The 25046-nt window shown below is 44.1% G+C and overlaps 2 protein-coding genes across 3 annotated transcripts; one reads left to right on the top strand and one right to left on the bottom strand.

The window, feature by feature from the left end:
- Window positions 1–272: 272 nt before the first annotated feature.
- On the bottom strand, window positions 273–10554 carry cd2bp2 (CD2 (cytoplasmic tail) binding protein 2). Of its 2 annotated transcripts, none has more exons than XM_061223534.1 (7): window positions 10417–10554; window positions 9762–9837; window positions 9180–9306; window positions 8708–8865; window positions 6737–7286; window positions 4071–4156; window positions 273–562 (listed from the first exon to the last, which is right to left on the bottom strand). In XM_061223534.1, the coding sequence occupies exons 2-7, from the start codon at window positions 9834–9836 to the stop codon at window positions 452–454; spliced, it is 1107 nt and encodes a 368-aa protein (XP_061079518.1). In that variant the 5' UTR covers window position 9837; window positions 10417–10554; the 3' UTR covers window positions 273–451. The 2 variants fall into 2 exon arrangements, with proteins under 2 accessions (XP_061079518.1, XP_061079520.1); XM_061223536.1 differs by having other exon boundaries at window positions 10446–10493.
- Window positions 10555–15825: 5271 nt separating this feature from the next.
- On the top strand, window positions 15826–24204 carry LOC133114288 (myosin regulatory light chain 2, skeletal muscle). The gene is made up of 7 exons (XM_061223537.1): window positions 15826–15914; window positions 17706–17801; window positions 20152–20227; window positions 22209–22313; window positions 23363–23441; window positions 23635–23683; window positions 23895–24204. The coding sequence occupies exons 1-7, from the start codon at window positions 15912–15914 to the stop codon at window positions 23994–23996; spliced, it is 510 nt and encodes a 169-aa protein (XP_061079521.1). The 5' UTR covers window positions 15826–15911; the 3' UTR covers window positions 23997–24204.
- Window positions 24205–25046: the final 842 nt, after the last annotated feature.

Here is a 25046-nt window from a genome sequence, read left to right as displayed (position 1 = left end):
TTGTCCTCAGTTGAACTTGAGCATGTGCTTCCAACCAATCAAAACGTGCGTTTTAACGAGGCTGGCGAGCCGCAAGAGCGAATGAAGACCCGCGCAGGAGTACGAATGAAAATTGAGGCACTGTTCTTATTTTAAAACTTAAATTAGTAATTAGAAATTAGTCATCACCACGTGAAACATATAAATAAAACATCCCAGCAGCCAATTTACTTACGTTGAAGTTCCTCTGTCGATTCACTCTGTTTTGATTTAAATAAAGAGATGACTCAAGATAGGGTCTGAGACAGTCTAGTTTATTTAAAAACAGGATGGTATCATAGAACAAAATTTCAAACAGTATTCTTTCACAGCACTGTGTGTATGTAGTTTTGTGAAGGTGTGTGTGTGTGTGTGTGTGTGTGTGCGCGTGAGTGCATGAGTGTATGCGATTTGAGGTTTTCTAGCCAGCGTGTCAGATGTAAAGGTCGAAATCCAGTCTCTTGGAGCTGTAGAACTGTGCACCTCCTTGTCCAACCTTCCTGCAGTATACTCCTTCTTTGAAGTAGCCCTCATCCACCCAGTCCTGAAACATAGAAGGCAGAATTAACACGGTCCATGACAGACTTCATCAACAAGTGTCAAGGTAATGATCTTACACTGGCCTAAACAATTCTGTGCAAGTAGTGTTTTACATTACTCTAATGCATAAAGAAAGACAAAACTGCATCATTTATTTATGGACAGATGAAGAAAAATAAAGTAAGAAATTGTGAAATGGTACAGACAGAATATACCTACAAGTTATTGCATATAAACAAACATAATTCACGTGGCTATTGCATTTCCCCCAGAAGCACACCATTACAACTTCTAAAATAAGTTATTAATAATTTATGAAGTTATCAATAATATGAAAAACATGGCACAGTATACATGACATAAGTGTGTGTGGAACTGTTAATGTATGGAGACATTATTATAATTATATGCTTTATTTAAACATGATATAAGTAGACATTAAAATGAAAAGAACATTAAAATGACAGTCTTTTTTGTGATGTTCGAGTGGTAAACAAAGATACAACAAGAACTTCTAAATAAAGTACATATCTAAATACATTGACAGTGACTACATACTAGAGATACAATTGATACAAAAATAACTGTATGATGCAGACTTAAAACTTGCTAGTGATTTAGAATCTGTAACACAGATAGGAAGGCCATTAAAAAGCGTCAGACCATTAATACAGAAAGCACATTTATAAATTTTGGGATGAGTAAAAGGAACATTTAGAACTTTCATTGTCATCTTAAAAGACATTTGAACTGGATTGTAGTAGTGCCATAGACCACTAATATGGAGTCATCTGATGGAGACCATTACACATTCAATTCCAAATCAAAGCATTAACTAATTTGATCAAGTCTGCATTATTCTTTTACAGGAAGCAAAGAAAAGGAAATATGAATCTGTTAAAAAATGACAGTGTCAACATTGTTCTCTTCAAGCTCAAACACTTACCGTATAAACTGAAGAAATCTTTCAAGATTCAACTTCACTTTAAATTACTGAATTAAAGTTTAGTTGCATAACCATTGTTTTTAACTGCTGCGCATCTGCGTTGCAGAGTGTCAACCAACTTATGGCACCAAGAAACAGGTATTTGAGCCCAGGATGAACAAACTACATTCCACATTCCAATTTTTGGGTTTGGCTTCAGAAACTGCATTTTTAATGTCACCCCAAAAGTTTTCAATGGGGTTAAGGTCAGGACATTGAGCTGGCCACTCCATTACCTCAATCATTTTTGTCTGGAACAAAGATGTTGCTTGCTTACTCGTGTGTTTGGGGTCGTTGTCTTGTTGAAACACCCATTTCAGGGGCATTTCCTCCTCAGCATATGGCAACATAATCTCTTCAAGTATTTTGATGTATTCAAACTGATCCATGATCCCTGGTATACGAACCCAACACTGTCGTATGAAAAACATCCCCATAGCATGATTTATGCGCCACCATGCTTCACTGTCTTCACAGTGTACTGTGGCTTGAATTCAGTACCCGGGGGTCGTCTGATGTACTGTTGACGACTACTAGACCCAAAAAGACCAATTTTACTCTCATCAGTCCACAGAATGTAACGCCATTTCTCTTTGGGCCAATCAATGTGTTCCTTGGCTAATTTTCACAGATTCTGCACATGCCCTTTTTTCAACAATGGTGCTTTACGGGGGCTTCTTGCTGATAGCTTAGTGTCGATCAAACTTCTTCTGACTGTAACAGCACAAATGATCTTTGATCTTTCTGGAGCTGATGAATGGCTGATTCTTTGCCATTCTGACTATCGTTTGATCCGTTTTAACAGGAGTTGCTTGTTTTCTTCCACGTTTGGGTTTTTGTTGCCATTTTAAAGCATTTGAGATCATTTTAGCTGAGTATCCCCTAATTTGCTGCACTTTCTTCTATGTTTTCCCCTCTCCAATCAACTTTTTAATCAAATGATTTTGTTCCTCCGAACAATGTTTGCAATGACCCATTTTACTTCGCAATTGAGAAGGAAATATATTTTATAACAATGTGTGAAACATATGATTCCCTTCCTTAATAAAGGACAATTAATGACACCTGTTTTTTCACAGAATTAATTAATTCTCTAATTAAACTCCACGCTGCTATTATTTGGAACACACCCCTTTCAATGAATGATTCAATTACTCAAAACAAGCAACGTGCATGTCATGACAGTTGGGTCTGTTGTTTTTCTATTACACTACTACACCTACAAGTAAATGATTTGCCAAGCAGAAATATCACTACTACTAATAACAGTGGTTCATCAGCTTACTGATGTTGTACTGCTATTCTTTTTTTAACACAACAATATGTGCAAATGATTGGTAGCCATGTTTCTCAAGACGTACTCAAAGTTTCGGAGCTGTCCTCGAGAATACACTGGTGCAGGTGCGACCTGTCGTACCGGACATAATTCAGTTGTGAGGGCAGTGAATGAAAAATGGGCACACCCAAGTAGCCATTACGGTTTTAGATTGACCATCTGAATCACGGCCCAGGTTGAAACCTTCAGTTGACTGACTTGTGGCTGTTTGCCGGTTTTGCTTTGATCTCTGAGCTGATGCAAACGGCCCACTCTTGGAACGTTCGTCTGCCTTTTTATGATGATGCGTTTCAATCGGAGTCCCATGCTGACATCACCTCTGATACCGATGCTCTTCAATTACCAATGAGTTGAACCATCTTTTTGACAAGAAGTTCCACAAAAATGTCCAAACAATCATCGGTCTCCCAAGCCCAGCAACATCTGTGAGCAAGTAAGCCCAGAGTTTAAGGTGATGTACCAAAGGTGAAAAGGGGGGGGTTTTTCCTCCAATCAAAAAGAAATTTTTCATGTGGACACAAATCCCAGGTGTAGCCACGATAAGATCTGCACAGCTGTTGGGCCCTTGAGCAAGGCCCTTAACCCTGCATTGCTCCAGGAGGGTTTGTCCCCTGCTTCGTCTAAACTAACTAAGTCGCTTTGGATAAAAGCGTCATCAAAATAAATAATTATTTATTCTTTTTTTTTTTTATCACATATTAGTTAACACTTTTTGTTGCAGAGGATTTCAATCAGTTTCAAACTGATGAATGGGGTTTTCCAACATTTGTTTTATTAAAAACCACTAATAAATATTATATATATGCTGCCATTTTTGCACATAAAATAATCCCATAAAATAGAATTGAGAAAATATATCAGAAATCCACTCTGTTGTCCCCCAACTCTTTTGGCTAAGAGGCGACAAGTATCATTTTGTAGCTACATATACCGTATTAAGTTAAGTTGGGGGGGGGAAAAGGGAGAAAATATTTTGTTTTCCATAAAGGAATTAATGTCATATGAAAAATGCCTGTTAAAGTTTTTGACATGGCTGGAATAAAAAACATCTAAATGAACTACTTAAAGTTGTTTCTGATCATTGGTTCATATATTTTTTGGAACTACAGTAGAAGCTAAATATCATAATATCTGAAAAATACCCCTTTCAGGCCATGATGCTGCCATTGCCCAGGTGTAGCAGAAACCCACCTGCATCTGCTGACTGCTGAAGGGACCGTATAGCTCTGCGGCCTCCTCATTCAGCCACCTGTACTCCCACATCACGTCCTCATTCACTGCAAAAAAGCAGAACAGGCAATAAGTATCTTGATCTTCCATCAATATCAGTTCAGACACAGTATTTTGAAAATGTATTCTGAATTATTTCTGGAAGCATTTCCAACAGAACACGGTTTGCTTTATAATGGCATCTCTAAATGCCCTGAATGTTCTTGAAGTGAATAGTGGTTTGCTTTTGTACCCACAACACTGCGTTGAGCAGGACAGCAAGAGAACATTACAGGATAAAGCATTCCGATGGTCTTATTTGGTCAGTATTTGCTATTTACAACTTCTGTGATTACCAGTAAGAAAGATTTTCTTCCATTAAACAAAAACAAATACTCGCAAGAATGCAAAGGAAAGCCGTGGCACAGACGTTCCACACTGTCATACACACACAGACAAACACACGTTCCACGCTGTGGGGCACACAGACAAACACACGTTCCACGCTGTGGGGCACACGCAGACAAACACACGTTCCACGCTGTGGGGCACACAGACAAACACACGTTCCACGCTGTGGGGCACACGCAGACAAACACACGTTCCACGCTGTGGGGCACACACACACACACACACACACACACACACACACACACACACACACACACTGTGAGGCATGCACAGACACACACGCTGTGGGGCACACACACACACACACACACACAGACACAGACACTTAATTCCAATCAGACCTCAATATACAAACAATTAAAAGACTTAGAAACAACCATTAAAGACAATCAAAATCCTGTGGACACCTTCATTACTCTGAGTTAAAAAGTTAACTACAGGCCCTGAAGGCCAGAAAAGCATGTGGACCTGATGGAAACATGGCAGCCCTAAACTACATGAGGCCCTCCTCAAACTATTTAATTTAGCACTTAATACGGGGTGTTTCCCTGCAATCTGGAACCAAGGCTTGATTACCCCCATTTTCTGCAGTACAATTAATACGGATACTGGCCCTTAAAAAACATGTCTTGAGTGAGATTGGCTTTTTACCAAATCATCGCACCTCTGACCATATTTACACCCTACACACACACACTCATAAACAAGCACGTCCACCAAACTAATAAAGGATGTTTCTTTGTTGATTTCAAAAAGGCATTCTATTCAATTTGGCACAGCGGACTATTCTTCAAAATCTTACAAAGTGGTGTACGGAGTAAAGTTTATGACATCATAAAATCAATGTACACAGAGAATAAATGCATCTTTGCTTGCATTTTTACACAATATACAAGAAAATATTACAACCAAAACATTTTAAAAATTTGACAAAATCAACAATTTGTACATTGACAACTTGCTAGAAGAAACTAAAAAAAAATGTTCTTGGAAATTTACTGTACCCTAGGCCAAGATTACTCCCTGTCAGAATACCTCACTAGAGTTAAAAACCCAAAACAAAAGGTACACGTTAACAATGTACAGACTCAGTGACCACAGCCTTGCTATTGAAACTGGTCGCCACAAAAAGACCTGGCTGCCAAAAGAGAACAGGCTGTGTGCTCACTGTAACCTGGTAGAGGTGGAGACAGAGGCCCACTTTCTACTTACCTGCCCCAAGTACCTCTTGATTAGAAATCAAAATTTTCCCAAATTAATTGGCCACAATAATCAATTTCAATGCCTTGGCCCTGTTCTCTGCTCATGGCATCTCATATCATTGTTATGCCGATGACACCCAACTCTTTCTCTTCGTCCCCCCATTGGACACACAGGTCCCCGTATTCTCCGCCTGCCTGAGAGACATCCAGAGCTGGATGGGCAACCACCATCTAAAGCTCAACCCCAACTCATCCCTGCTCTAACCTCTCCCTTCTCCGATTTTTCAATCTCAATAGGGGATACCACAGTGACCTCATCTCCTAGTGCAAGAAACCTTGGAGTGGTGATGGACAACAGGCTGTCCTTCTCTGAGAACATCACTACAGTGACCCGGGCATGCAGGTTCTTCCTGTACAACATCCGGAGAATCCGACCCTTTCTCACCACCTACTCCACTCAGCTCCTTGTCCAAGCAATGGTCCTGTCCCGCCTGGACTATTGCAATTCTCTGCTGGCTGGCCTTCCAGCATCTGCCAGACCCCTACAACTGATCCAGAATGCTGCAGCCTGTCAGGTATTCAATGTTCCCAGACATTCACATGTCACCCCCCTGCTCAGCAACCTCCACTGGCTGCCTGTTATGGCTCGCAAAACTTTGGTGCTCACGTACCAGGCAGTTAAGGGATCAGCCCCTGTATATATTCAATCGCTTATCAAGACATATACACCAGCAAGACCCCTCCGTTCTGCCACTTTGTGCCATCTGGCGCCTCCCCCTTGCTACACCTGCACTTCTCAATCATGACTACCGTCTGCCCTGGTCCCACGGTGGAGGGATGTCAGAACGGCAGAGTCTCTGACCACTTTCAAACGCAGACTGTAATCTGTATGGTCACGCTAGGACTCGGAACCACACTGCGTTTGATCGGCACGTCATTGTACGTCGCTCTGGATAAGAGCGTATGTTAAATGCCTTGTAATGTAATGTAACAATCAAGGTATCAGCTCAAAACGACCCAATCTGTCCAACTCACATATCTCAGAATCCTTCTCTTCTTCCTGCAACTTCTCTTTGTCCAAGCCATCGATCTGGTCAGCGAACATGTCCAGGTCATCTTCCTCTTCGTTGGCCTTGCTCCTCTGCTCCCTCTCTCCTCTCATCCCTTTTAATCTGTAGCTCAGTTTTTCATAAGTCTGCTGGTAGATCTCAAACTCCCCGCTTCCCACCAGCCTGTCCGCCAAGGCCGTCAGCCTGTCCAGCTTTTCGGCGTCCCGGTCAGGCCCCGCCTCCTTCCCTTCCCCCCGACCTTTCATCTTCTTCCGCCCGAGCCCCCCCAGCCGCCGCAGCCCGCCGGCAACCGTCTCCCCCGGCAACAACAGCTCCACGACGGCTTCGGTCAGCTGCGCTCTGCTGTAATTGGCCAGGGGGTCCTCTGCAGGTTGTGATTTCACTTCCTCCTCGCTGTCCTCCTGCTGCTCCTCCCGCCGCTTCTCCTCCTCTGCCTCATCTTCGTCCCCCGCCCTCCTCCTCCTCTTGGCCGATAGCCCCTTCTTCCGCCGGACCGGCTGCTCTCTGATCTTCACCTGAGGGGGAGAGAAATCATCACTGCTCTGATCTACACCTGAGGGGGAGAGAAACCATCACTGCTCTGATCTACACCTGAGGGGGAGAGAAACCATCACTGCTCTGATCTGCACCTGAGGGGGAGAGAAACCATCACTGCTCTGATCTGCACCTGAGGGGGAGAGAAACCATCACTGCTCTGATCTACACCTGAGGGGGAGAGAAACCATCACTGCTCTGATCTACACCTGAGGGGGAGAGAAACCATCACTGCTCTGATCTGCACCTGAGGGGGAGAGAAACCATCACTGCTCTGATCTACACCTGAGGGGGAGAGAAACCATCACTGCTCTGATCTACACCTGAGGGGGAGAGAAACCATCACTGCTCTGATCTACACCTGAGGGGGAGAGAAACCATCACTGCTCTGATCTGCACCTTAGGGGGAGAGAGAAACCATCACTGTACTCTGATCTGCACCTGAGGAGGAGAGAAACCATCATTGACCCTTATGACCGATGGAGTGACCATTTGTAAGGCCTGTCCCGTGGAAAACGAAAGACAAAAATGAGCAACGTAAGTGCAGTCACAAAAACCTCTGCGCCGTCCCATTCCCCCACACTCAGCTAAGTGCACTCGAGTACTTTCCCACCCTTGACGTATTGTGATATGGAACATTTAATAAGTTAATATATTGGGGTTTTTTTGGGTTGTTTTTTGGGTTGTTTTGTTTTGTTTTGTTTGTTCATTTCCAGTCAGGGCTGCCAATAATTCTGTATACTCTGTATACTCTGTATTCTCTGGTTATTTACAAATGTGGGACCTAGAAAGCAGTGACAGTCTTCAGACAGCCCAGGAAACTCAGGGGCTGGACTGAAAGGTCAAATGAGACTCTTCTCCTGACTCCAGGAGGGAACCGACAGAGACTCATAGAAAATACCAAGCTCATTCACACAAACTCATGTACATGCTACATCCAGGGCAGTACAATGGGCAAGCAAATGGAAAAGGCCTGAGGTTCAAGCAAACAGAACCAGGACCAGCTCTGGAGAACAAGACAGGTACACAGTTTAACTGGTATGCAGAGAGTTACCCAATCAATCACAGTTTAACTGGTATGCAGAGAGTTACCCAATCAATCACAGTTTAACTGGTACATTACATTACATTATTGGCATTTGGCAGACGCTCTTATCCAGAGCGACGTACAGTTGATTAGACTAAGCAGGAGACAATCCTCGCCTGGAGCAATTCAGGGTTAAGGGCCCTGCTCAAGGGCCCAAGGGCTGTGCGGATCTTATTGTGGCTACACCGGGATTAGAACCACCGACCTTGCGTGTCCCAGTCATTGCAGAGTATGCAGAGAGTTACCCAATCAATCACAGTTTAACTCGTATGCAGAGTTACCCAATCAATCACAGTTTAACTCGTATGCAGTTACCCAATCAATGTTGTCGAGCCAGTTGTCACGAATTTCCTCGTCCTTTTTCACAAAGTAGTTTCCCTCGGAGTCAAAGTGCCCCTCTTGCATCTCCTCTGTCAGGTTAAAGGGGGTGATGGGTACCCCCTCATCGCAGTCGATCGTGGCGTCCTCCTGGCCTGAAGACAGAGATTTACACAAGCACATGTCAGCAATGTCACAAGAGGTCAGGAACTTTTTGGAATGTTGTTCTAAAAACCATGAACACATATAAAACAATTTTGTGGATCTCTGAACCTTTTTGAGCAACAGCATATTTTAAGTGAAGGGTAGGGTGCAAACTGCCCCAAAAAAGGCACTTTGCCCAAAATAGGCATTTTGTGGTTTTCTAATGAAGCTAGCTGTGGCCATAGAAGATTCTTGGCGGTAAGTTTCAGGAAGATCTCATATCAATGTAATATTGTGTTTAAGTTTAAACTAGCTGGACCCTCACCCTCCACATCGTCACTCGCCAGTATGTTATATTTGCTGCTTTCCTCCTCCCCCTCATCCTCCTCATCGCTGTCCAGGGAGTGTTTGCCCTTGAACCTGGAGCCAGGGCCACTCGCATCTTCACATATCTGAGGACAGGGAGCATGTGTCAGTTGGAGGACAGGGAGCCTGTGTCAGTTGGAGAATTGGTCACCTTACATGAGCTTGCACAGTAAGCAGGTCTGTTAACTGGGCTCACTTCCTAAAGCTCTACCTTGCCAGAGGCCACCCAATAATGCAACACATCCTGCTCAATTTCTATAAATGCTATTTTCTATTTAACTCAAAAAATCGGCTAAAAGTCCCAATGAATAGCAAGAACAAGGCCAGTCTTCAGACTAGATTTAACAGACCTAACGCTAATTGAAGCTGCACCTCTTGGAAATTGAATTCCAGAGACAAGATGCAAAGCGGCAGCTGTTTTTAATCCACGGTAAGGAAACGCAAATAAATCCGTATTCGCAGGGAGTGAAGTTACTGTTAAATATAAAGATAATATTAATCGCGCGCATTTAATCTAAGGAGAAACGTGTTTGTGATTCACCTTCTTCTTCGGAAGCTCGTCTTCCAAATCAAGCCCCTCGCCACAGCCCTCGAAAGTCACTTTCCTTTTCGACATGCTGATGAAGAGATAAAGCGATTAAAACAATGTGTACACAGCAAGCCAGTTAGCAGTCGGTAATGTCAAAATTAGCCAACACGAGGAAGATGGAACTTCCATTTTAACCTCATTTTATGTGATTGTTGTATGAAATAATCTACATCACAATGCAATTGTGGTTGGGTGGGGCGAGCAACGCAGCTTTCTAACGTTAGTCTAGTGTTACTGACTAACGGCAAGATTGCAAGTCAGCGAGACATTACTAACATACGATCCTTGGGGGCTGGCTGCCAATATGATACGTGCAATTTAGATAGTTTCATATAAGGTACCTTTCGTTTAACTGTGTAGAGTATCAACTGAAATCCTAGCTACGTAATTCGCTAATCTTAGTAATAGGTCCAAGTTAACGCGACCAGGCTGCAGTCATTTTGGTCACCACATAACCTTAGCACAATGCTAGCAAGCTAACGCGCTACGTTAGTGAAATACTTCTGATCATGGTGTACAGGAGATTAAACGTGAAACAGACTGAAAGCATAATTCATAGGATTATTCGAAGCTGATGTCATAAATATTGTAATGGTGAAATATTTACCCGTGTGCGTCTTTGGAGCAACGTTTTACCTATGGTTAAATGAGCGCCATTCGCCTTAACCCAAACAGGAAATGACCGACTTCTTCTATGGCTGTCCTCCTTGTATAAAACTGCAGGCCGGCGCATTGCTGCCTCCTACAGGAGATCTGAAAGAGTAGCCAAAGGTGAAGTCGACGGGATAGTTTTCACTTCTGTCCCAGAGATGTTCTTGCCTGTTCTAAGAGGACGCGACCCGCATTCAGAAAGCATTTACATCTGTTTCTGTAAAATGTAAAAAAGTGGTTCCAACCCAGGCAATTTTCAGTTTCACGAACATACGGATGAACTTATTGGATACTGTGGTAAAGCTGGTCTTGCGCTCACCTTCTCTGGTTTAGTTGCAAGATAATTATATTCAGCAGACAGTGCTGCGTGAAAAGTGACAACAGAAATGTATTCAGCGTGCATGTAAACGGTTCATTTGGAATCTTCAAGTGGAACAACGTATGAAGAAATATCCTGCATGTAAACACGGCTAATCAGACATCCTGACCTACCCCAGTCCACTCTACAAGTTTCTATAAGTTCCCTTCTTGATCTTTTTAACGTTCTTATCTTAATTATTGTTCAATTGGGAGCAGTGAGGGGGGAGGGGAGCAGTGAGGGGGGGGGGGAGCAGTGAGGGGGGAGGGGGGGGGGAGCAGTGAGGGGGGAGGGGAGGGGAGCAGTGAGGGGGGGGAGCAGTGAGGGGGGAGGGGAGGGGAGGGGAGGGGAGCAGTGAGGGGGGAGGGGAGGGGAGCAGTGAGGGGGGGAGGGGAGCAGTGAGGGGGGAGGGGAGGGGAGCAGTGAGGGGGGAGGGGAGGGGAGCAGTGAGGGGGGGAGGGGAGGGGAGCAGTGAGGGGGGAGGGGAGACAGGTTTCGGGAGATCAGCTGAGTGTAGGGCGGGGTCTGTTTGGATCTGTTTCAGCGAGACGGATGTGCCCCAGCTCAGTGGAGCGGGAGGCCTGTTGAAAGCAGATTAATTCTCACATCACTGAGGGCTCATCCCTTATTCTCACATCACTGAGGGCTCATCTCTTGTTCTCACATCACTGAGGGCTCATCCCTTATTCTCACATCACTGAGGGCTCCTCCCTTATTCTCACATCACTGAGGGCTCCTCCCTTATTCTCACATCACTGAGGGCTCCTCCCTTATTCTCACATCACTGAGGGCTCCTCCCTTATTCTCACATCACTGAGGGCTCCTCCCTTATTCTCACATCACTGAGGGCTCCTCCCTTATTCTCACATCACTGAGGGCTCATCTCTTATTCTCACATCACTGAGGGCTCATCCCTTATTCTCACATCACTGAGGGCTCCTCCCTTATTACATTACATTACATTATTGGCATTTGGCAGACGCTCTTATCCAGAGCGACGTACAACAAAGTGCATACCCATAACCAGGGATAAGCTCGCTGAAAGACCCTAGAGGGAAGTACAATTTCAACTGCTACCTGTACAATAAAGATAAGGATGAGGGCCTTTTTTTTCTTTTTTTTTGAGAACAAAGAAACAAACAAACAGAGCAAAAGTGACCAAAGTTAACTACCCAAACACTGCTTATTCTCACATCACTGAGGGCTCCTCCCTTATTCTCACATCACTGAGGGCTCCTCCCTTATTCTCATCCTCTGTCTTCAAGTGCTGTCACTCTGAATAATGGCAGCACCCAAATAAATGTAAATAAAAATAGTCTGTAGCCTAGTGGGCAAGGTGCATGCCTGGCACCCTGAAGATTAGTGGTTCCAGCCCCGGTGTAGCCATGATAAGATCCACACAGCTGTTGGGCCCTGAGCAAGGCCTTTAACCCTGCATTGCTCCAGGGGGGTTGGGACATACAATACACACACACACACACACACACACACACACACCAGCATGCCCACACACATACACACACAGACACACAGACACACATGCACACACACATACATATGCAAATACACACACCCACACCAGCATGCACACACTCATACACACACACACACACACACACACACACACACACACACACACACATATATGCAAATACACACACCCACACCAGCATACACACACACACAGACACACATGCACACACACACACACACATATGCAAATACACACACCCACACCAGCATACACACACACACACACACACACACACACATACATATGCAAATACACACACCCACACCAGCATGCACACACTCATACACACACACATATGCAAATACACACACACACACACATATATGCAAATACACACACACGTCACTCATACATACACAGACATGCACACACACAAACAGCACAAACACCCACACACATCAGCATGCACACACACATACACACACAACCATGCAAATACATACACACACACACAGACATACACACACACACACGCATACACCAACACAACTATACACACACATACACACACACACACATGGTTGTTCACATGGTTGCTAACCATTAATTGACGGCAAAGGCAAGGTGAATGTGAGGCCATGTTTGTGTTATTGGCTATTTTTACACTGGGCTCAGTGCAGCCTGCCTGGCTCAGATTTGGCTCGGCACAGGTGGGGCACACACACATGTGCGCGTCAGAGGGGAGTACTACACTGGACGTTTCCAACGCTATTTTAATTTTAGCATCCATGTGAACATGGCTTCAGACAGGGATCGTTGGGTTTTGGGGTAGCAGCTGATTCTCAGATACTATACACACACACACACACACACACACACACACTCACAGACACACACACACTCTCTCACACACACACACACACACACACTCTCACACACAACACACACTCACAGACGCACACACACACTCAAAGACACACTCACACACACACACACACAGTACACACACACACGCACACACACAGTACACACACACACACTCACTGAGCACTTTATTAGCTATTTATTAATTACTTATTTTTTTACTTACTTTACAGCCTACTTAAGAGGTTTGGGGTGCATTGTGGGTTCAGCGATACTGTTCTGCATACCACTGTTGTAATGTGTGGTTATTTGTGTTACTGTCACCTTCCTGGCAGCTTTAACCAGTCTGGCCATTCTCCTATGATCTCTCTCATTAACAACACATTTTTGCCCACAGAACTGCTGCTCACTGGATGTTTTTGTTTTTCGCTGTTTTTTGTTGTGTGTGAAAATCCCAGGAGATCAGCAGTTTCTGAGATACTCAAACCACTTGGTCTGACACAAACAATCATTCCTTGGTCATCATCACTGAGATCATATTTCCTCCCATTAGAAAAATAGCTGAACCTCTTGCCCATGGGCATGCTTTTATGCATTTAGTTGCTGCCAGATGATCATCTATATATATATATATATATATATATATATATACATACAGTACTGTGTAAAAGTTTTAGGCAGGTGTGAAAAAAATCAGTAAAGTAAGAATGCTTTCAAAAATAGAAATTGTATATAGTATATTTTTTATGAATTAACAAATTAAATCAATATTTGGTGTGACCACCTTTTGCCTTCAAACCAGCATCAATTCATTTAGGTATACTTGCACAAAGTCAGGTTTTGTAGGCATATAGTCAGGTGTGTGATTAACCAATTATACCAAACAGGAGCTAATGATCATGAATGTAATATGTAGGTTGAAACACAATCATTAACTGAAAAATAAATAGCTGTGTAGGAGGGTTCAAACTGGGTGAGGAACAGCCAAAATCTGCTTCCAAGGTGAGGTTGCTGAAGACAGTTTAATGTCAGAAGTCATACACCATGGAAAGACTGAGTGCAGCAACAAGACACAAGGTAGTTATACTTTGCTTCACAATCGGAAGATGCAGTGTCATCAGCTCAGTATTGGCAGAAACCAGTGGGACCCAGGTACACCCATCTACTGTGCAGAGAAGTCTGGTTAGAAGTGGTTTTCATGGAAGAATTGCACCCAAAAAGCCATACCTCCGACGTGGAAACAAGGCCAAGCGACTCTATGCGCAAAAATACAGGAACTGGGGTGCAGAAAAATGGCAGCAGGTTCTCAGGATTGATGTGTCAACATGCAAAATATTTGGCTGAGGCAGAAGGCCGTTTGTTCACCGAAGGGCTGGAGACCGGTGCAAGAATGTGTTTCTGCAGGCAACAGTGAAGCATGGTGGAGGTTCCTTGCAGCTTTGGGGCTGCAGTTCTGCAAATGGAGTTGGGGATTTGGTCAGAATGAATGGTCTCCTCAATGCAGAGAAGTACAGGCAGATACTTATCCATCATGCAATACCATCAGGGAGGCATCTGATTGGCCCCAAATTTATTCTGCAGCAGGACAATGACCCCAAACATACAGCCAATGTCATTACGAACTATCTTCCGCGTAAAGAAGAACAAGGAGTCCTGGAAGTGATGGTATGGCCCCCACAGAGCCCTGATCTTAACATCATCGAGTCTGTCTAGGATTACATGAAGAGACAGAAGCATTTGAGGCTGCCTAAATCCACAGAAGAACTGTGGCTAGTTCTCCAAGATGTTTGGAACAACCTACCTGCCGAGTTCCTTCAAAAACTGTGTGCAAGTATACCGAGAAGAATTGATGCCGTTTTGAAGGCAAAGGGTGGTCACACCAAATATTGATTTGATTTCGATTTTTCTTCTGTTTATTCACTTCTTCTGTTCATGCAACTATTAACATTTCTATTTTTGAAAGCATTCTTATTTTACAGCATTTTTCCCACACCTGCCTAAAACTTTTGCACAGAACTGTGTGTGCTTATCTGGGCTCCTGTGGGTCACCCCTGTTCTCCTTCAGTGCTCTCAGGGTTCAGCTTGGTTGGCCACACCAAATATTTACAAATCAGCCTGGTAAAGACCTCACTTTGAAGGGTAGTATGCTCATGTTGCCCTGGGTTTTATACTTTAAAATGCATTGCATGCATTGGAGCACACTCACACTCACACCCCCACACACACACCCATCAGCGCATGCACACACACACGCACGCACACACACAGCACACGCACACACACACACACATACACTCACACACTCTCACACGCTCACACACATACTCTTCTCAGGGAGCTGAATACTGTTCTGCCGTTACTTCAGAATGAGAAAGGGAGCAGGCATACTGTAATAACAGGCCCTTCTGGGAGAGTGTGCTGTTGGAGACGGAGGGGGTGGAGCAGTCCTGCAGACCTCCAGGCCCCCCATCTCCATATTAGTTCACAAATGGCGGCCGGTGGTAATAGTGTCGAGTATACCTCATTCCAAGACCCTGGGCTCTATTTCTGAACAGCTGTAAGATGATAGTCCATCCCTCCTTCCCTCCCTCTGTTACTGTCCCCCTGTTTCTCCACTCTCTAACCCTGCCAAACTTCACTGCATGGCTAAAGTTAGCCACCCGGAGCCCTATATAAGCCCCTAGGGACCTGGCTTCAATGTGGCTTTGCGCGGTCTTCCCTTCATCACAGTCCAAACTCCACAAACCCGACCCAGATGGTGAGTAACCACACTCCTCCTGTCCGGCACCCCTGCCTGCTCCTTCCTCATCTTCCTCATCTTCCTCATCTTCTATCAGGAAACTACAGGGGAAGAAACATGCCGATTATAGGCGGAGTATCACAAAAAACAAACAAACAAATCTCAAAAACCCTCGCTATTTGGGTTCCTTGTTGAAACAAAGAAATGACAGAACAATGGGTCGCCTGTCGGGAGCTATATTAAGTTTGAATGTTCGTTTTTTTTCCACAGGGAAATACATTTATGTTACTTTTCTTTTCTTTTTTAAAGCTAGCTCATCTAACTATTAAGCATTATGTCCTTAGCTTTGAGCGAGTACTACAGCCTGTACTACAGGCTCTTTACGTTTTCAGCCTCAACCTGTGAAAAAAAAAATGTTAAGGACATAGTTTTGGGGTTGGACTTAATCCAGGCCCAAACAGGAATGATGTTCACATGGTGAAATCAGCAAGTTAAAATAACAGGCCTCATACCAACTTGGTTTTGTGGTACAAAAAATTGCAGGTCAATGGTTCTTCAACCACCAAGATAACTTAACATAATTGCTGACATACATGTCACTTATTAGATCTAACAAATTTATAGGAAATGGAGATTCTCCATACAAACCTCAATTTAACCCATGAATAAGCTTAACCCTCCAATTATGTTTGTGGTCAATTTGACCCCATTTAGTGTTTGACATCTTTTAAAAACCGGTTAACACTTTTTTATATTGATACTGTATCATTTTTCAAATTTTCTGGAAAAAAATAGGAATTAAATAGTAAAAATGCAAGAAACATAATGCTCCGTGTTCCGTGCCAACTTGATATACAAATGTTTTGTGCAGTGTGATTTTGACCCTCTGTAACTATATAAATCATAAGAAAATATCCAACCTTTTTTTTTTTTTTTACTTACAGGTGCCACCATACAGGTGCCAAACTTTCACGTATTGTTCCTTAGACTCTAAAATTATGTCACATTCTCATTTTTCATATTTATGGATAAAAGGCTAGTAATTTGGGAGACAGGTGACAGACTACGTGTCAAAACTTTCTTTTTTTTGTGTGTTTATTTCTGTCAGGCTCAATTTTACCCCAAATGTAAAGCCGGTCATAAAGTCTGAACATAACGGGAGGGTTAATCTCTAGCCCTGAAACCGGCCCTATATGTAGGAAAAATATATACTTTCATTTCAATACATTTATTCACATGCTTCAATGTTTTTTATTTAGGAATTTATTTAATCAGTTCTGCAGTGTGTTCTGGTTGCTTTTTTTCTTATTCTCCACTTTGAATACAAATATCTTTCATGAAACAATTTTCAGTACATATATTCATACATACATTCATTCATACATTCAAACAATATATCTAACATATATTATTTTAATGCTTTTTTACATTTTGACCCGGAATTTCATTTGCGTAACTGCATTTGTATTCAGACTGCAAATACTTCTAAGATAACACAATAATCAAAATATTCCTATGCAATTATAACAAGTGTTCCTCTTTCACATTTGTCAAGCATACTCAGTTTAGTCCGTGGGTCAAAGGGCAAAGCCTTCAGCTGCTCTCGAGGGGGGAGGCCCAAAGGAGATGGCGCTGTCTCTCAGCTATACCACCCAGTGTGCTACAACTAAAACAGCTAGCTGTAGGCCAACACTCACTCTAAAGCACCACCCAGGCTGCTTTGTGTCTGTAGGAACTGTTTATACATACTCTACAGATGCACCACGCTTTAAATGTGTTGCTGTGTCTGTTTGTCTGTCCATTCATCAGGCACCCAAGAAGGCCAAGAGGAGGCAGCAGGCAGAGGGTGGGTCCTCTAATGTGTTCTCCATGTTTGAGCAGAGCCAGATTCAGGAGTACAAGGAGGTGACGATTTGCGCACTGTCTTTACTGCATTTTACACACCTCTCAGCAAACACAAATTAACACATGCATATGTTACACTTTGTGTCCTCACTTAACCTGGTTTTCTAGCAGGCGGGGTTATATGTGTTTACAGTAAGCTCTACACTAGGGGGGGTAGTATATGTTTACAGTAAGCTCTACACTGAGGGTTATATGTGATATGTGTTTACAGTAAGCTCTAAAATGGGGGGGGGGGGGGGGGGTTTATGTGTTTACAGTAAGCTCTACACTAGGGGGTGGTTATATGTGTTTACATTACACTCTAGACTGGGGGGGTTTATATGTGTTTACAGTATGCTCTACACTGGAGGGTGGTTATATGTGTTTACAGTATGCTCTACACTGGAGGGTGGTTATATGTGTTTACAGTAAGCTCTACATTGGGGGTATATCTGTGTTTACAGTAAGCTCTACACTGGGGGTTTATATGTGTTTACAGTAAGCTCTACACTGGAGGGTTATGGGGTGGGCTTGGAGCGGCTGTGGGCGGGGCCAAGCATTGTGAATCCAGTCATTTTGGTAATTCAAGGTGTTCCAGAATCCCTCAACCAACCACAACCTGCTACACTTTGGAGCTTCCCTTTATTTGAACTTTAAAAATAGTGCCTTGGACTTTTATTCCCTGAGATATTTGCATTTCCTACTCTTTCCAAAGAGCACCTTTTTAAATTTTTGATCCGTGCAGCTCTCCTTCTACTAATTTGTATGCTTTAATCTTATTGTGCCTTGATTTCCATAGTACACTAGTTCACATTCTTTTCCATTGGTCTAAACGTACCATATGTTGCAAATACTGTAATCATGCAGTACACGATACAATCCCCTCCAAAAGCAAGGTCAATTCCTTTGTTTTTGCTACACACTGAAGACAATTGAGTTTGAGGTCAAAAGATGTACATGAGATGTATTTTTTAAAATCTAGATTTATAAAACAACTGAGAACAAATCACCTTTTGTATCAGACCACCCAGTTTTTAGGTGAGCAAAAGTGTTGGGACATGTGACTGACAGGTGTTTCCTGTTGCTCAGATGTGTCTTCTTAGACTGATTAGTTAAACAATAAATAGTTCTGAATGTCTACTCTTGGTTTTAGCCTTGGGTTTTGCCTGTGCATTTGTGTTAGAAAAGATAAACCAACATGAAGACCAGAAAGCTGTCTTTAGGAGAAAAGCAACCCATTTTGAAGCTTTGAAAAGAGGGGAATTGGGGATAGAGCTTGTACAACAACTTGTTGTCCTGGAAAATAAAAAAAATGCTGCCGTACTGAGAAACAGACATCGAACAGGTCGACCAAGGAAAACAACAGCAGTTAATGACAGAAACTTTGTGAGAGCTGTGAAGAAAAACCTAAAACATTAGTCAGTGACATCAAGAACAATCTCCACAGGGTATGGGTGAAGGTATCTCAATCAATCATTCAAAGAAGAGCAGCAATATAGAGGCTATACCACAAGACGCATCAGTAGTAAGAATCAGAAGGCGAGATTACAATTTGCAAAGAAGTGGCAAGTGAGCCACAAAAGTTTTGGAACAAAGTTTTATTGACTGATGAGGCCAAGATTACATTACATTACAAGGTATTTAGCAGACGCTCTTATCTAGAGCGATGTACAACGAAGTGGAGATCAAACACAAGTACAAGTGCGAAGAGGACCTGAGAGGACAGTACAGTTCCGAGTCCTAGTGTAACCATACAGATACAATCGGAACCCTTGAAGAATACATCAACTTCGAAACTTAGCATACCACAGTTGGCAGCTGGAATACCCCGAGTACAACAATACAATAGCTAATACAAAAAACAAAAACAAAAAAAAAACCAATATCAATACAACTATATAAGTGCCATTACAGCCTATGGCATATATAAGGCTAATCATGGTGGTGATTTAGGGAAGGAAAGGTGTAGCCTGAAGAGATGGAGTGGACTATAGCTGTTTTGGGGTTTTGTAATACTCTGACACAGTAATATGCTGTATTCAGAGTGCATGATGGCTATAATTCAGCTTCCTGTTCACTGTGTAGATAATTATACTTCCTGTTCACTGCGGGTAATTATACTTCCTGTTCACTGTGCGGGTAATTCTGCTTCCTGTTCACTGTGCGGGGAATTATACTTCCTGTTCACTGCGGGTAATTATACTTCCTGTTCACTGTGCGGGTAATTATACTTCCTGTTCACTGGTGTCCAATTTTTAAATCTCAATTTGTGCACCACATATTATGTTTTTCTTGTAGTCTTCAGTCTCAGTCTTCACTCTTGAGGACCACATTCCTCATCTCAGTGGATGTAATGGTATCTCCTCTCCAGGCTTTCACAATCATCGACCAGAACAGAGATGGCATCATCAGCAAGGATGACCTGAGAGACGTGTTGGCCTCCATGGGTAAGCATTTGCTTTTTCACATGCGTGTTACGAGGTAGCAAAAATGGCGGACTCTGAATACACACTCGCAAACTGGTAAAAGTTGGTAACAGTCTTTAATGAAAGTCGGCCCAGAGGTACACAAAATCCAGGGGTATAAACTCAGGAGTCTTCAGGGGCGCAAGAGAGGGGGGAGTCTGGAGAACAGAAATCTACTAGCAAGCTAGGAAGAAAAAACACTAGTTCACACAAAGTCCAATCTCAAAATAAGGCTACGGCTGACTGGGGGGTAAAAAACAGATACAGCCGAGTAGAAGTTACTGCCAAAATATTTCTTAGCTGGTTTGAAGGAGAGTTCACCGCTTGTACACAGACGATCAGGCGAGGAAGGATCTTCTGAGTAACCCTCTTATATTGGAGCTGATGAGGAAATCCAAGACTGGTGTGCATGGGGGTGGAAACTCCTGAAGCCAGCATGAGCCACATCTGCAGCCAGTAGTGTAGGCTCACATACACACAGACAGAGGGAGACACACCCACACACAACCCAAGAGGGAGGGGAAACAAAAACACAGACACCGGGAAGGCAGGAACTGCTGACCTCATGACAATGCGTACATTGGGAATGCTGGGTAATGTAGTTACCCCCTGGGAGATTATGGCCACCCAGGTGTAAGAGTTTGACCCATGTAGGGGTCCTCGCACGGGACTCCAAATTATGTAGGGTCCTCGCACGGGCCGCCAAATAACGCAGGGATTTTACTCTCTACGAAACCGGGGCGCCAGTTAAACGTTGTGTAGCAGTATAACTGCAAAAAGTAATCAGTCTCATAAAATTACTATTATCAGAAATAACCACAAATTTAGTATTTTAATTAATATTTAAAATAACCAATATTAATGATTAAACATACCTGAAGGTTGGAAGTTCTTCGAAAGACTGCTTTTACACGGCTCTCATGTCTATGCGATTCCAAAACGGACACCGGGGTTTAATAAAATATTTATTAAACAAACATACAAACACATAACAGATAAACTAACGGGAATTAGTAGGGGAAGTTAGTAGGTTAAGTTAGGGCGTGTATGTGTGTGTGTGTGGGCGCGCGGGTCGCTTGAACAAAGGAAAGGTGGGAGTAACTAGCTTGAGTAAGCTAGAGTTCTGGGTGTGATAATGAGTTAGAGTTAGCTGTGAGAAGGGACTACTTGCGTAGTTTTACTCTATATATGCGCAAAAGACGGACGGTTACTGTTTCATTGTTGAGCTTTATTGGGGTAAACTGATGTAAGCGTTCCGCGAACAACAATTTCCACTCACTATAGGCCACGTAGTTACCGCGAGGTAACTGGGTGTGTCCGTAGGCCTGGTAGTGCGCTGTGCAGCATTCAGCCTCTGTCCGAGTCTCGGAGCAGATGAGCTGAAGCGAATGGCCAAAAAGGGTGCGTCGAAGAGAAGAAGCAGAAAAAGCAGAAGAGACAGAAGAGAGATCCCAAGAACGTGTCTTGCTCTTATACGGGACCGTTTATTGCTCCCGCCATTACGGGATTGGCTGAACCAAGTTAGACGTCATTCGTGGTGGACGTCACAGAATTTTCCTTTGGGAATGTGGAAGTTGTAGTCCCTACACCCAAGTGGCCTACACTGTAAGTTTAGTTTCTTAAGCTCACTTCCTGGTCTTGTTGAGATATGCCGCTTACAAGTGCCACTGCGGTTGGCTCCAGTATCGCCATTTCAGCCATCCTTTCAATGTAAAGTCAATGGTAACAAGGTAAACAGTCTGGCTGCAGAGACTTTTTACAATATGGCAATATGTACAATATGTACAATATAGCAGCACATGAACTACACTTCTGCTCTTTTCGTAAGGCTATGAAACGTCAGTGGGTAAAATGGCTCCCAAATGGCTCGCAGTGCTGTATGTGGCCACTATGTGGCAGTAGCTGTTTGTGCTCCCCAGTGCTGATCACCTCTCCCTCTCCTTCTCTCCTTCTCCTCTCTCAGGCCAGCTGAATGTGAAGAATGAGGAGCTGGAAGCCATGGTGAAGGAGGCCAGCGGCCCCATCAACTTCACTGTGTTCCTCACCATGTTCGGGGAAAAGCTGAAGGGTGGGCCTCTCTCTCTCACACACACACACACACACACACACACTCAATCTCACACACACACACACACACACACACACTCACACTCAATCACACACTCACGCACACACACATTTACACACACTCACACACTCACACGCACACTCACACTCACACTCACACACACTCACTCACACTCAATTTCACACACTTACGCACGCACACACATTTACACACATTCACACACTCACACTCACACTCACACTCACACTCACACTCACACTCACTCACTCACTCACTCACACACATTCACACTCAATCTCTCACACACACACACACACACACACACACACACACACACACACACACACTCACACTCAATCTCACACACACACACACTCACTCAATCTCACATACTCACGCACACACACACATTTACACACACTTACACACTCACTCACACACTCACTCCCTCACACACAGTCACACACACTCACACACACACACTCACTCACTCACTCACTCACTCACACACACAGACACACACACTCACACTCAATCTCTCACACACACACACTCACACTCAATCTCACACACTCATGCACACACACACTCATACACACATTCACACACTCACACACACACACTCACTCACACTCACACACTCACACACACTCACACTCAATCTCACACACACACACTCATATACACACACACACAGTCACACACACGCACACACTCACGCACACACACTTACACGCATTTACACACATTCACACACTCATACACTCATACACACGCACACACATCAGACCTACATAATTGTTTTGGATTCAAATACTTTCCTACACTTTGATGAGCTTGTCTGGTGTGTATGAACCAATAAAAGACTCTCAAACCCCTACCTTCTGATCCTCTTGGTTGGCACCAGTCAAGATCAATCGAGCACAGAAAAGTTTTTTAATCCAAAACAATTAAGTAATTGACCCAGGTTCACAGAGCATCATAAGGCAGACCAGAATAACCCTCTTTGCTTCCCTCTCTCCCTCTCTCTCTCTTCCTCTCCCTCCTAGGTGCTGACCCAGAAGATGTCATTGTCAGTGCCTTCAAGGTCCTGGACCCTGAGGGAACTGGCACAATCAAGAAGGAATTGTGAGTCTAGCCCTGACCCTAACCCTCAGTCACTGTGAAAGACATATGATACCCAGTGTGTGCAGCTCAGTCGCTGTGAAAGATATATGATACCCTGTGTGTGAATAGCAAGCCTGTCACCATGGTAAGAGGGGTGTGCACACCTTAGGCGTGATGTCACTGTGAACTTTGACCTCTGTCCTTCTCTCTGCAGCCTGGAGGAGCTTCTGACCACTCAGTGTGACAGGTTCTCTGCTGAAGAGGTGCGGCCTCTTTATCTCACTGCTCACCCCCATCCAGAACAAGCACTTACCTCTCTCTCTCACTGCTCACCCCCATCCAGAACAAGCACTTACCTCTTTATCTCACTGCTCACCCCCATCCAGAACAAGCACTTACCTCTCTCTCTCACTGCGCTCCGTTACTCATCTCCATTTCTCCTTCCCTTTTTCCTTTCCTCCCTCCCTCCCTCAGATGAAGAACCTGTGGGCAGCTTTCCCCCCGGATGTGGCTGGAAATGTGGACTACAAAAACATCTGCTATGTCATCACACATGGGGAGGAGAAAGAGGAGTAAAGAGGGGCAACAAGGAAGCAGCCAACCATCATTTCTCTCCCTCCTCAATAGCATCCCTCCTCACTCTTCTCCTCCAGTCAGCCACATTCCCCCCATCTCTCATCTTACACGCAGAGAGAGGCTCCCGAAGAGGTCTCAGAAGGTTCCAGATTTCTTTCAGCAGTGTTGGGAAATGGGGTTATTTTCAATAAAATGATCTTCAAATCTCTTATGCTATCCAGTTTCCTCTTCTTTTTATCTGCTCCCTACGTCTTCCTCTCCTGGCACAGAGACTGGTCCGCTGAAGCAACGCCTAGTTACAGAGTGACCAATGATTTCTCCCTGAGCACAAGGCAAAGGGAGCCAAAGTCAGATGTCCATCCATCCATCCATTATCTGAACCCGCTTATCCTGAACAGGGTCGCAGAGGGGCTGGAGCCTATCCCAGCATACATTGGGCGAAAGGCAGGAATACACCCTGGACAGGTCGCCAGTCCATCGCAGGGCACACACACCATTCACTCACACACTCACACCTGTGGGCAATTTAGACTCTCCAATCAGCCTAACCTGCATGTCTTTGGACTGTGGGAGGAAACCGGAGTACCCGGAGGAAACCCACGCAGACACGGGGACAACATGCAAACTCCACACAGGCCGACGGGGAATCCAGGACCTCCTTGCTGTGAGGCGGCAGTGCTACCCACTGCACCATCCGTGCTGCTCAAAGTCAGATGTCAAATACAAAAATAAAGAGGGCTGTAAGAGACCCTGTGCAATAATAAATAATAAAGCCCAGTCGTCCTCCGTAAGAGACCCTGTGCACTCTGGGTAATAAAGCCCAGTCGTCCTCCGTAAGAGCCCCTGTGCACCCTGGGTAATAAAGCCCAGTCGTCCTCTGTAAGAGACCCTGTGCACTCTGGGTAATAAAGCCCAGTTGTCCTCCGTAAGAGACCCTGTGCACCCTGGGTAATAAAGCCCAGTCGTCCTCCGTAAGAGACCCTGTGCACTCTGGGTAATAAAGCCCAGTCGTCCTCCGTAAGAGCCCCTGTGCACCCTGGGTAATAAAGC

Source organism: Conger conger, chromosome 16, assembly GCF_963514075.1.
Source record: "Conger conger chromosome 16, fConCon1.1, whole genome shotgun sequence".
NCBI lineage: Eukaryota > Metazoa > Chordata > Actinopteri > Anguilliformes > Congridae > Conger > Conger conger.
Note: the sequence above shows the minus strand (reverse complement) of the source record. Positions and strands in the feature narration are given on the sequence as shown.

Coding starts and splice junctions, on each gene's coding strand:
- cd2bp2 (XM_061223534.1), bottom strand. CDS start 9,836: ATGTCGAAAAGGAAAGTGACTTTCGAGGGCTGTGGCGAGGGGCTTGAT. Junction 9,307..9,761: donor ACGAGCTTCCGAAGAAGAAG/GTGAATCACAAA, acceptor CCCTGTCCTCAG/ATATGTGAAGATGCGAGTGG. Junction 4,157..6,736: donor AGAGAAGGATTCTGAGATAT/GTGAGTTGGACA, acceptor GCTTTTTTGCAG/TGAATGAGGACGTGATGTGG.
- LOC133114288 (XM_061223537.1), top strand. Junction 17,802..20,151: donor AGATTCAGGAGTACAAGGAG/GTGACGATTTGC, acceptor TCTCCTCTCCAG/GCTTTCACAATCATCGACCA. Junction 22,314..23,362: donor GTTCGGGGAAAAGCTGAAGG/GTGGGCCTCTCT, acceptor TCTCCCTCCTAG/GTGCTGACCCAGAAGATGTC.